The sequence below is a fragment of the Drosophila miranda genome, chromosome 2 (genome assembly GCF_003369915.1).
Source record: "Drosophila miranda strain MSH22 chromosome 2, D.miranda_PacBio2.1, whole genome shotgun sequence".
Lineage (NCBI taxonomy): Eukaryota > Metazoa > Arthropoda > Insecta > Diptera > Drosophilidae > Drosophila > Drosophila miranda.
The window spans coordinates 28,507,616-28,520,721 of NC_046675.1; the positions used below are offsets into that span (position 1 = coordinate 28,507,616).

A 13,106-nucleotide genomic window follows, 5' to 3' on the forward strand; every position below is an offset into this window, starting at 1 on the left:
TGTTCATTCATTTAAAAAAAAATAGTTTAATTAGAATGGATTTTGCATAATATATGGATGGATGGAAAATTAAGATCAATTCACAATTTGTTGGGAAGCCTACTACTTCCCTATGCAAAATTCAAGTTTCTGTTTTAAAAAAGGCCTAAAACAGTTCATTCGAATTGGAAATGATCGTTGAATGATCGAAGTGCGAATACTTTCGAGTGTGCGAATGAATGTGCTAACAAAATGCATAATTAACAATTTGTTGAACCCAAGTCGAGATTTGGTCGAGAACTTGCTTTGGAAACGTGACTGTTTCTCTGGATTAAATATCACACTTTCTAATTGAAAGATCACTTTTGTTTTTATAAACGTTTAGTTGGAAGATCACACTTCTGAAAGATAAACGTTTCCTTAATTAGATCATTCTTTATATTGGGAAAGTTATCTCTTTTGCAGGATGAAATATCACTGAAAAATATCCCTCTTCACTATTCTATAAGAATATTACGGTTTCATGGCTTTTCTCCTAAGAAAGATCACAAATCTTAATGGATTCCTTTTGTCCTTTTACTCTTCACCCATGATTGATCGCTCTTCCCTTAGAAATAATCACTCCTTTCCAGCAAAAGATCTCAGTTCTCCTAGGAAACATTGATCTTCCCCCCGGGAACGATCACTTAAGAATAATCCCTATTTTCGCCTAAGAAACATCCCTTTTCCTACCATCTCCGATCCCCTGCTTCTAATCTGCTGTCCGCGAGTGTGTGCTGCAAAGATATCGGTTGCATGCAGCATCATCTCTGGGGTTCCGCTTGGCTGCACGTTGGGTGTTTTATTTCCTGTTCTCATCGACGTGCAACTGCAACTGTGAATCGAACTGTGCTTTTGCTGGTGCTGGTGCCGCTTCTGGTGGGTAGATGGATGGGATGGTCAGTGAAGTGATCGTAATAAAGCCACTTACTGACGTCACTTGTTGCAAGTCCAGTTTCCCCTCGGTCCCCTCCTCCCTTCTGTGCCTCTGTGCGGCTGTGACTGTGGCTGTGTCTCTGTCTCTGCGATGACGACTTTCACGGTCAAGTTCATCCACGTCGTGCCACGCCACAGTCCATTGTTGTTCGTCTCCGTGGTATAGAATTCCCCCAGATGTAATCTCCGATCTCCGATGAGACTGGGAAGATGGGCAGCGGCTCAGTTGGTTTTTACGAATGGAAATCGCCTGACGACGAATCTCTCTCGACGAGATGTTGCTGTCGAACGAAAGCCCAAAGCCGCCCGTGTGCCTCTCGAGCGGCAACGCGAGTGTCCCCCGATTGTCCAGTGATTACCTTTTGGGGATATTCATGGAGAGGATCCACCAGACACCGCCTGACTACACGATCTTTGGACTCTTGGCCATAGTCTGTGCCACGGTCTGCCTGATTGCTCGCTCTGCTGTACGTACATGGGAAAGTGTCCAAAATCGGAATCCAAAACCAATTCCAAATATCCCCGATTATGATTACGAACACATACAACTACACAACATCGAATCAGAGACTTTCACCAAAAACAAAACAACAAAAAATGTATACAAAAATGACGTTGCAACCTGCATTCGCCGTAGGCCTCGCGAGTCGCAAGTCGCGCAGTCAGTGGCGAGTCCGAAGCCACAGAAAACCACATTTGACCAATGCACATTAAAATTGTTTCCCCAAAGTGAAATTTCCAGCGTTCGCTTTCATTAGAAATGCTCGAGCAGACGCAGACGCGGACGCAGAGAGGGAGTGCCTGCCCCTGTCCGTGTCGGTCGCGTACACGCCTGTCTGTCTGGTTTGCCCAACCTGGTTATATCTGGGGATTATATAATACGTTTTTGAGGTTTTGGGGCGGGTTCTGTCATCGCTCCATCAATAAAGAGATGCAGACAGACGGAGAGCGAGAGAGAGAGTGGACCAAAGGGAAATGCTTTTTAAATTGCCTTTGCAAAACAAAAGGCCCCCCCTCCAAAAACACGAAAACTTCATTAACGCCTCTCTCGCTCCCTGTGTGTGTGTGTGTGTGTGTGTCTGTGGAAGGGGGCGCGTCTTTACCGAAAAACCGAGGGCTTTACGCATATGTTAACTAGTTTTTAATTATGAAACAATAACCAGGAAGCCAGATGCGTTTTCCGAATGACTTTCGTGGCCGCACAGCAGGGCTCTGTAATCGCCACTGACGTTTGCACTGGAATTACATCAATTCCCCCATTGACATTCTTATGGGTGATGGGCAGTCAAGGATAATTATGGGTTTTTTTCTTAGGATTTCCTGATCCTGAACAGAAGGGATAACTTATCGGATAATCCCCTTGTTGATGGCGCAATTCCAGCAGATGATTTCTGTGGGAAATATTGATTTTAAAGGCTGCAAAAAAACCCCTGCAGGTTATATGATATATGTATGCTTTAAAATCTCTCTCTGGTATATGGTATGCTGTTCTTTCTATTGGATCTATGGAGTGGAAGTGGTTCTTAGTGCTGGTCCTACCTCAACAATGTCGATCTTTCATCTTTCTCATCAACATAAATACTTCTTAATGTCACGCGTCTTGCAGCAGTACCCCTCGGTTGTAAGGAAGATGGACTGCATTTCTTCTGCTTGGTTTGGGATGTGCTGTCAAAGTACAATTCCCAATTGGGTTTAGTAGAACACGCTCTGCGGTTAATGACCTTTCAACTGCAGTGGATGTCACTATCCAGACTGCGACTCTTGTCATTCCTCTATGATTGCCACACTCGTTGTTTGTTTGACACTTTTCCAGTGCCATTGCATTGCGTATACGAGTAGGTCTGTTTTCTTTTAAATCTTTTGTGTGCTGTTTGTCCAAGTCCAATTGCTGGCAATGAAAAGGCACAAAAGTGGAAGCACAAATAAGTAGCCGCAGGGCCCTCAGAGCCCCAGAGCCCCCCATTCCGCATGGCCTCACTTGTTTCACTTTTCTTTGAACGCCTCAGAGGTGATGATGATGATGGAATGATGATAATAATAATAATGATGATGATGGTAAATGCTAATTATGCTCTCTGGGGGGCACAAAGCATAAATCGGGCATATGTTCGTCCGCTCGTTCGGTGACCAATTGTTGGCTGTGGCAATTAGCATCATCGAACACGTTGCCAGGTGTTGGTCCGTTGGTCTTTCGGTTGCATTCACCTCTGTACTGCCGGGGCCCCATGCCCCATGCCCCTTCTCCTTCTCTACCACCACCAATTACGGTGGCAACCTCAACCTCAGTGTCCACTGCTTGATAAGCCACTTTCGAATGCATGGCTCGAGCTCTGTCGCGGGCTCTGGGTCTGCGGCTGGGGGCCTCTGACTCGAGCTCTTTGGCCAAAACAAATTCAGTTGCGTCGCCGAGCTCAAAGAGAAAACAACGCCAGAAAGCCACGCCACGCCACACGAATACCGATATACCGAGATACGAGAGTTACGCGCCAGGTTCCGCTCGCCATCTTTTGAGCCGTGAAAGTGGAAGGAAAACTGCAATTTATTGCACACAAATTATATGCACTTTTACTTGCTGTCGTCCGTACGCTGATCGCTGATCACTGATCACTGATCGCTGATCGCTGGCTTTACATCATCCTCAACCACGGCACGGCCCGATCCTCGATGTACAAGCACACGGTCAAGTCAAGGTTGGCCCAGGCCCGGAGTCAGCCGCCGCCAGCTTCTGGCACGGCAGCGACAACGACGCCCACATCCCCGAAACATGGACTGGGGGCAGGCAAGAAGTTCTTCTCACACATTCGCCACAAAATCGAGGATAACCTGAGCCCCAAACTGGGCGGAAAGCTGTACTACAAAGGCAGCAAGCACACGAGATCGATGAGTGCCCTCAGCCTGCAGGTGGATGGTGGCTGCATCGGTGGCAAGTATACCCCGAAAGCTGTTGCCCCACCTGTGGCCACTCCCCTGAAGATGATGGAACAGGTGCCGCCACAGATGACCAGCAGCATCTGCAGCTATGTGGACAGCGACGAGGAGAGTCACCTGAGTCTGAGCCTCAGTCTGACGCAGCAGTCGCTGGAGGATGAGATCTTTGCGGAGCTGGAGAAGGTGGCCCACGACGAGAGTAAGCTGAACGAAGTGCTGCAGAGCTTTGACCAGATCCTCAGCGAATATCCACCAGTGGAGTCGATCAGAGAGATGCTGCCCACGGAGGAGGTGCCGCTGCCTGCCCCGCCAGCAGAGTTCTGCGATCGACAGATGCTGCTCTCGAAATCCCACAGCAGCCTCAGTATGGGCCGGGCCAAGCGGCAGATCTACCAGTCGCCAGAACTGGCCAATTCCATGCTCCTAAGGAGATCCGATTCCACGTCCAACGCGAACTCCAGATACAATTCGTTGAGTGAACTGAATGGCAGCCGGATACCCGTTTCGAAGCACTCGAGTTTGAGGAAGAGAAGCGAGAGCTTCTGCCTGGATCAGCCGCTGAATCACAGGAGCAGCAAGCAGCGCACGCGATCGATGCTTACTTTAAACAGTGGAATCACTGGTAGATCTTCAATTCCAGCCAGAAACACAGCTCCAGCGACAGCCAGAGCCACCGCTGCAGTTCCAGTGAAAGCCAAAGTCTCCTCCGCTGCAGCGCCACTCCCACCAAAGCGAGCCAACTCCACGCTGGAGCGGCGACAGGTGCACAGCAGGCCACCGGGTCCCAGGAGAGCCAACTCCACGCTGAGAGCCACGACTGCGCACAGCGATGAGCTGCTGGTCAAGTGCCTGGCCAAGGGCCATGAGATCCTCCGCCAAGTGGAGAACATCAGCAGTGCCAAGCCGAAGCGAAGCAGCAGTCGTGGGGTGAGCAAGGAGCACTCGCAGCTGGCGAGGAACAAGAAGAGGCACCAGCAGAAGCTGCAGTACGCGAACGAGGAGAAGATGGGCAAGCCCAAGCTGGAGTCCTGCAAGATTATACCCCCGAAGCTGGGGGAGACATCGGATAAGAATCAGGACCTGCTGGTCAAGGTAGTGCAGGAGGTAAAAACCAAGCCAAAGGCAAAGGCAAAGGACTCTCTGCCGCTGAAGAAGCCCCTCAAGCAGGATGAGGAGAGACAGCAGGAACCCTCCTCCGATTCGGATGATTCGGGACACATCAGCAACACGGTGCTCTCGACCTCCACTTCCACCTGTAATTCCACGGGCAGCCTCTGCGAATCGGAGGGCGATGAAGCCGAAGAACCATCGGCAGTGAAAAAGTCCAACAAAATCGCAGAACTCCTGCAAAAGTTCGAGGCAGTGGCAGCAGCGGCGGCAGCTGTTAAATCGAATGCTGCTCATGCCTCTGCCCCTTCCATGATTGCCACCAAGGTGGTGGCACAGGTGCAGGCGGTGCGGTGCATCCAAACGCAGGTGGAGATCTATCCCACCTACACGAAAGAGGTAACTATGCGGCTGCACTGACTGCCACCCGGTAAGAGTGCCCAGCATATCCCAGCTGTGCATCCAAGCCTCCACCAGATCCCATCTTAACTCTCAGATGTATCTACTTATCTATTGTGCTTTGCCTCATCTAACTTTATCTTTTATCTCTAACGTTTTTGCTGTTAATGGAATAAATATTTATTGTACAAAAAACCATTTGCTATTTTTGGGCTTATATTTTCCCTTTTCCCCAACGGTTTTTAAAATTTCCTTGGCTTTAATTTATCTACCCTTAATTTTGTACCTTTATCTTCCTTTACTTTACTTACACTTGCTTTCATCGGTTCTGTTCTTTTGGCTCTATATCAAGTCCTACTTTGAATTGTTAATATCTGGTTATTTGGAAGATTTCTTTCTTTAAGGTATAAACAGCTGCTGTTCTCCCGCTTGCGTTGCTTGTAGAAATCAATCGATAAGTTATCGACTGGAATATTTTCTATGTTTGATATAAAAATATGATTTTATGTCTCTCTTAATCTTAAAGCTGCTCGAAAATCTGACAAATACTGTCTCCCGAATGTCCTTCTGTTAATTGAATCTCATTCGGTGACTTTCCTTTATCGTAATCGAAATAATTATCGATAAATACTGAATATCGAAAGTCTGAATATCGAAATACCTGCCTAAATTCATATAGAAAATGGTGGATTTAGCTGCTTTTTATCAAAATCGAAATGGGGATCGATAATTACCGATAAATATCGATATACTGCATACCTTTCCATACAAGAACTAAACATATTTCCTCAACTTTCTACAAATTCGTATCCTATGCGCTGTCAAACTTTGATTAGAGTTTATGGATCGTTGAAATGTGATACATTGTGGCTAGATTTTACGACCAAACGACAGACACCACGCCAAACCCTGTATCCAGCCCGACGATGGTATCCCCGACAACCGTGCCGCACCACCATACGATCCGATCCGTTGTGATGTGATAGCAGCGCAGCCCAGCACACTCCAAAGACCATTTAGTTTGCCATTTCACATTGGTTTACTTTCATTTTTGTCTACGTGCGGGGCATAATTAAAGTCTCTACGCGACGGCGAGAGAGGGAGAGCAAAACACTCATAGTTTCTCGACTAAAGTCGCAAATTTGGGGGACAGACAAATGCCGACAGAAAAGAGACAGCCACAGACAGTGGGGCCACACCTCGAAGGTGCGTCGCGCCGCGTCGCCAGTCGCTAATTTGTATGGGAACCTGGTAGCTGGTGGTATGGTAGCTGAACCCCGTACGAGCGAGCACTATACTATTGTATCTGGCCCATAAGCATTTGCATTTGCAACCTGCATGAACCCCTACCATTAGCAGGGCTCTGGCTTCCCATTGTACGAGTATCGCTGTGCTGTTTCTCTTTTTTTCTTAATGGCAATATCTTGCTTACAATTTCATTTTTATTTGCCCTCTTCTCACTTTCACACCTGTCAAGACGAGAGCTCTGGCATCTCTATCTGTTTTCTGCTTTTGCCACAGGTGTTCAAATTGCCATGGCTCTTACCCCGCGATAACCTCTGGATCTCATGCCATCCCGAACATCTGCCTCTGCGCCTTCATTAGCATTGTCTGTGGATAGGGGGCCAAAGTCAGGGCCACCCTGACCTTCACTTCCTTGAATTTAATTTGATTTTCTTTATTTTGGTTTCCATTTTGCGTCTGTGCTCCAAATGATGTTGCACGTGCAGACTGGATTACAGATGGGGTCTTATAAGATATATCTATGCAGAGGGGATTTTGAGCATTTTGAGAGGGTTTTGAAGCAGGTGTTCATAAAATACGATTCCTGACTTTTCTATAGAACAGACATGATTTAAGCCCTTAAAATTGTACCGATTCTCATTTAATTTTCCAATATTAATAGTCGAAACCTTCACTTTATTTCAGATCCTCTTCCGTTCTGGAGTTCTCAGCGAATTGGAGGCCAAACGCGATGTCCTGCTCTCGGATCGCATCATACAGCTGCAGGCCTTCTGTCGCGGCTACTTGGCCCGCAAGAAGATGTCACAGCGAAGAGTTCAGGTAACTTTGAAACCCTCCATCTTAACAGAAAACAACTAAAATCTTCTATTATTTCTTTAGGAACTCGCTGTACGCTGCATTCAGCGGAATGTCAAGGCTTTCCTGGCCGTTCGTGACTGGCCCTGGTGGCGTCTGTTGGTTCGAGTGACGCCCCTGCTCAATGTGCATCGCACTGAGGAGCAGCTAAAGATCGCCAATGAGGAGCTACTGATGCTGCGCGCCAAGCTGGAGAAGATCGAGTGCGATCGCAGCGAGGTCAAGGCGGAGAATCAGAAGCTGGAAGCCAAGGTAAGTGTCTGCAGATGGACAAGTTGCGTCTGATTTGGTGTCCAATTAAAATAGCATCGCCACAAAAAGAACGTGGGCCGTGGGCTGACATGACATGTCATCTGTGGCCACACGTCTTATGTCTGTGCGTTGGCTTTCGTTTCGACTATTTGGGTCGCCAAAAGATGGCGAAAGATGGTGAAAATGAATGTCTAATATATAGATTTTATTTGTGGTAGATAAAATATCTGAGAAATATAGAAATAATTAGGGGTAATATATGAATAAATACAAATTTTATAGGAATTAATGTCCTGAGAGTGGATAGGATAAAAATCTCAGCAGAAACTTCCACAAGATTCGTGCTTTCTCATTGCTTAACAAATAAATCTGTGGATACATTTCCTTTCTATCAATTTCAAGATCAATTCTCTATCCCCCAAAGAAAGAAGTCACCCAGCGATCTGTAGAGATGCACAAGTCTCAAAGAAAACATCTTTAAATGGAATAGAATTCAATTCGGTTTTCTTCATTAATAGTTTCCATTACAAAATATGTCTTTATCGATTTCGAGAGCAAATTCCCTTGTCGTCTAATCGATCTGTGGCTATAAGTATTTTAGTACCCGTTCCGCTGGTAGATTTCCATCCCTTTGGCGTTGGCTTTTCTTTTCTTGTTCTGAAGGGATCTATAAATAGCATCGCATTTTGGGCATTGAACACCAACTGACTCTGAAACTCTTCTGAGAGTCATTCGTTAGTGCCGTGCCGTACCGTGCCTCCTGTGTGTGTCTTTCTGTGGAGATGGATACCAATGTTTCGCACAGATCGTGCCACCAGAATAGATACGCCAGAATGTATTTTTAAATGCTCTAAAAGATCATTAATAATACTCTGTCGCGCTACAATTGAGCTGCAGCTGGGGATACGTATTGGTTCGGGATCTGCTGCCTGGTTGGGTTTATTTTACATAATTCCCCTGCACCCACAGCAAAGATTGCCAAATTATGGGATCATCAACAGTTGGCCGAAAATCGACTCTGTCTGGCCAAAAGATTATGTGATGTGTGTGGCAGAATGTTGCAATTGACTTGGCGGCGTCTCTGCTCTCTTCCGATCTCTTGTGGTCTTTCGCCCTCTCTCTCGCTCTCGCTCTCTCTGGCTTGCCGAAAAGCCACAAGACCCGGCAGAGCTTTTGGCCAGAACCAAACGAACCCCGGCAAGACGCAAGACCCAGAGCACACGCATCACTTAGTCGCCGAGCAAACGTTGCGCACGCCTGAGGCCCCACCGTGGCGCCGTGTACGTTCGGGAGAGATTCGATACGATCTGATACGATACCAGACGATCCATCTATCCGTCCGTTTCGTGCGTGTGTGAACAAACGGGTGCCAAAAGCCATAATACCATAATAAAAAAACAAAACCCGCAGTGAGAAAAAACAAAGGAAATTCTTGTCGGTTTTTTTTTTTTTTTTTGGCAATTCGATGCTATTGCCAGCGCGTGCTAACACAAAAATTTCAGGCCCGAAGATAAATTTAAAATTGCATTCAACGGTCTCAAGTTTTTGACAATCTCCCCTTAATCCCCTGCACACACAAAACATAATATAATATATTGTTAACTGCAAGAGAAAACTAAACCATTTCTCGACTGAAATAACGAACCAAAACGACACCATACGACACCGAGAATTTCGAAATTTAGCTACAAAAAATTAGATTAAAAATTGGCCAAGGACCACTCCCCCACCCTCTCTGCATCCCCTACTAACCCACCCCACGACCCCCTATTCCTAATCCCTTAATCCTAATGCCTCCTCTGTCGCCTGCTAATGAGGCCAATGCTGACATTGCAGCTGCGGCAGACGAGGAAGTACCATACCCAGAGACCCAGCTCCGGCATCCTGGCCATGAGTCGCCTCTAGAGTCGGACAGACGGGAGAAGGAACGATTCCTCGAACGAGTGCTGGCAGCCATGAATGGAACACGCGGTAGTGGTGGCGGTGGCACTGCCACCATTTCCCACAACAGCAGCAACTCCTCGCTGAACTCCACTCTGAGTGGCTCAACCTCTGTCCCATTGGCCCGACCCCCGAAACCGCCGACCAGCCAGGCACGGAAGCAGCTCCGACTGCTGCCCAAGCAGCGGGAGCAGAGTCCCGTCCTGAGCAATGGCCACACAAGACACAACACGACTAGCAACACCACTAGCTCCACCCACACCTACAACAATTACACCTCCTCCAAGCGTGGCAGCAGCAGCAGTGGCGGTGGCGGTGGCTCGTCGCTTTCAACGTCCTTGCTGGGTAAGGACCTGAACCTGAAGCAGGAGGACAGTGAAAGCCACTACGAGATCTCGCTGAAACTGCCTTTCAACCAATCCTCCACAGCGGCCTCACAGGAGAGAGAGCGGGAACGGGATCGTGTGCGACTGGTGAACCGTTCGCCAAGTCCCGCCTATTCGATCTCCTCGCGCTCCTCCGCTGTCTCCTCCTCCGTGTCCAATTGCTCGCGCCTGCAGACGCCTCCAAGGCGCGTCTTTCCCCAGAGCTACACGCGGGACAGATCGGGTGGCATGGATCCCTACGAGATGCGGCAGCTGGAGAGCTCCCCGGTGGTCTTTGATGGCAATCTGTCGTTTGTGCTCGGCTGCCAGCGACAACCCGTGCATCAGACGATGAGGGCCTCACCCTCGTTCGAGGATCCGCGCACCTCGTCCGCGTACTTGAGCGAGAAGATCAAGAATTTCCTGAAGCGCACCGATCACGTGCAGGAGGAGTGGACCGCCATGGGCAGGAGGACGCGCCGGACAACCACCACGAGCAGGAGCAGCCGTGGCGAAGGCGCGGACAGCCGCTGCACCACTCCGGGAAGCACTTGCTCCGGCTACGATGACTACGACACGATCTCGCTGATCGAGCGGCAACGCGAACGGAACAGCATGGAGCGTTGTGGGTCCATGGGACGCACTCGATCCTCCCAGAACATCCTCACGAAGGCCTTCCAGCTGGCAAAACAACTGCCACACACTCCGACATCACGGGGCAACTCCCAGGCCAGGGAGCGCGAGTCCTCGGTGGCCAGCACCAGCATCGCGACGAATGGGAATGACGACGACGATGATCGCACCATACACGAGGAGGATGATGAGGTAGCCACCGCCTAACCTTGATCTCTCTCTGACACAATTTCTAAACGCCTCCGTACTGGCTGTGGAGAGATGATGTCTCCATGGGTCCATAAATTAGAAATTCTTAAAGACGGGAGGCAGACAGGTAGGGGCTTCCATGCTGCGCGGTGACATTGACAGCAGTAATCCTCTCTCGCTCTCTTCCCTGCTCTGTCTCCCCTCTATATGGTAGATATAGATTGTATTTTTAGATCCGTAAACTATGTGATTCATGCCGAGGAATTCTTTCAGTTGGAGGCAGGGAATATTCCATATTCATATATCCATAGGGGTCTGAATGTTTTGTTTTGTTTGGGGCTGGTTCTGGAAATTTGTATAGAACTGGAGAATGTTTTCAACACTTTTCCTGATGGGCCAATGAACTGCGAAGAGTGGAGCACCTTGAATCTGTGGAAAACCATACGGAATACCACTCATTGAGTCAGTTTTGCAATTTGGTGTCATGGGCATCCATTGAGTAATCGAGAGAGTGTTGACAGTAATTCTTTGATCTATGAATGAGAGATCTTTCAGACTTATGGGGGATCTCTGAGGATATGTTTAGTGACTCTGTCATCGGATCTTATGAAGAGATATTCTGGGATCCGTGAATGATTCGTCATTAAAGAGTATTTTCTTTAGTTTCCATGATTGGTAACGAAGTACTTGGTATCATGGGGTCTTACAGAAAGCATTCCGTGTGGTCCTTGGGCCTTGTTTCATATTGGAATCATGTTCAACAAAATTGTGGCAGAATTTGTAGATAAATTAAACTTTAAGAGGCTTTTTAAGAGCTACTAAATTTCTCGTGCAGCCATGATCCCATTCTTTGGGTTTCACTGCGGAATATACGAAAATTATGGTTCCTAGAATCTCCTCCAGACAATTGTTTACTGTGTAAATAAATATTTGACATATGGCAGACAGTAATCGAAAACGGAATCCGAGAGAATGTTCGAAAAAAAAACAACAAACAAAAATATAATTTCTTCGAATTAAATAAAACACTATTTTCTCAAGTTTTTGCACTAACATTGGCCCACGCCCCCAATTTTCGTTGCAGCTGTCGGAGCTGACGGTGGATCTGGCCGAGGAGCGATCGACGGCCCATATTGCTACCGAACGCCTGGAGGCAGAGACCGGCGAGCGTTTGAAGCTGGAGAAGGAGCTCGGTGAGCAGGCTGGCAAGGTGAAGAACCTGCAGGAGACCACAGAGAAGCTGGAGATAGAGCTGATCTGCGCCAAGTCCGATATGAATGGCATATCAGAGGATGAGGAAGGCGACAACGAGGAGGGAAGCGGTGGCGTCTACAAGCTCAAGTACGAGCGCGTGGCCCGGGAGCTGGAGTTCACGAAGCGGCGTCTGCAGACGCAGCACGAGCACGATCTGGAACAGCTGGTCGGGCTTAAGAAGCAATTGGAGAAGAAGGTATGCCTGATCGTTTTGCCTGGGACTCTCTCTCTAATCATTGTAATCCCTTTCTGCTTGTAGCTTTCGGATGCCTACGAGGAAGTTGAGGAGCAACGCCAGGTTGTGGGCCAATGGAAGCGCAAGGCACAGAAGATGACCAACGAGATGAACGATCTGCGCATGCTGCTCGAGGAGCAGAATGCCCGTAACAATTTGCTCGAGAAGAAGCAGCGCAAATTCGATGCCGAGTGCCAATCGCTGCAGGATGCCTCCAGGCAGGAGCGCCAGGCCAAGGAACGCTATGGCCGCGAAAAGGATGTCCTCCAAGCGGAGAAATTTACCCTAGAGCAAACACTGGCGGTACGTACTAGCGTTGAAGGGGAGAGGGTATTCCTTGTTGATGTAGGTCTGGGGCAACATGTGTTGGAGTTTACACTGTGCTACAGGGGGTTCTTTTTTATAGATATCAACAGAAGATATTTTCCTTCAATCTACCAATTGTTTGTTGTTTTAGACCTAAAGGACTCGCAGATGTGGCTTCTCTACAATTATGATCTATTTAGGAAAGATACCAATAACGACAGTTCTTATTGTCTTTGACATTAAATTTCCCATTAAATATCATTTTAAAAACGATTATCGTTTATAATTAGCTCAAGAATAGTTCTGGGCACAAAAAAATTCCTTTGTAGCTTAGTGTTTGAACAAGTGGCGGCGTCGGCGGCACATTGTGCAGCAAATACAGATACAGATACTGCATATCTGAGACTCAGAGACTGGGAAACTTGTTCGGCTTGTTTGCCCAT

The 13,106-nt window shown here is 47.8% G+C and overlaps 2 protein-coding genes across 10 annotated transcripts in view; both read left to right on the plus strand.

The window, feature by feature from the left end:
* LOC108155591 (unconventional myosin-XVIIIa) overlaps positions 1-13,106 on the plus strand; it is a 32,739-nt gene that overhangs the window by 16,031 nt on the left and 3,602 nt on the right. For 4 of the 9 annotated variants that reach the window (XM_017286506.2, XM_017286507.2, XM_017286509.2 and 1 more), the window contains 4 exons: positions 7,318-7,452; positions 7,513-7,740; positions 11,953-12,318; positions 12,382-12,660. In XM_017286506.2, coding sequence (XP_017141995.1) covers positions 7,318-7,452; positions 7,513-7,740; positions 11,953-12,318; positions 12,382-12,660 — 1,008 coding nt within the window. Of the gene's footprint in view, positions 1-7,317; positions 7,453-7,512; positions 7,741-8,966; positions 9,150-9,192; positions 9,275-9,448; positions 10,872-11,952; positions 12,319-12,381; positions 12,661-13,106 lie in introns of those variants that run through there. The other 5 variants (XM_033389802.1, XM_033389803.1, XM_033389800.1 and 2 more) reach the window with 5 other exon arrangements.
* On the plus strand, positions 3,559-5,648 carry LOC108155593. The gene has a single exon (XM_017286511.2). It carries the CDS (start codon positions 3,619-3,621, stop codon positions 5,407-5,409), a length of 1,791 nt encoding a protein of 596 aa, XP_017142000.1. The 5' UTR covers positions 3,559-3,618; the 3' UTR covers positions 5,410-5,648.

What these genes read in the sequence shown, in the direction of transcription:
- LOC108155593 (XM_017286511.2), top strand. Translation starts at nt 3,619, where the DNA reads ATGTACAAGCACACGGTCAAGTCAAGGTTGGCCCAGGCCCGGAGTCAG.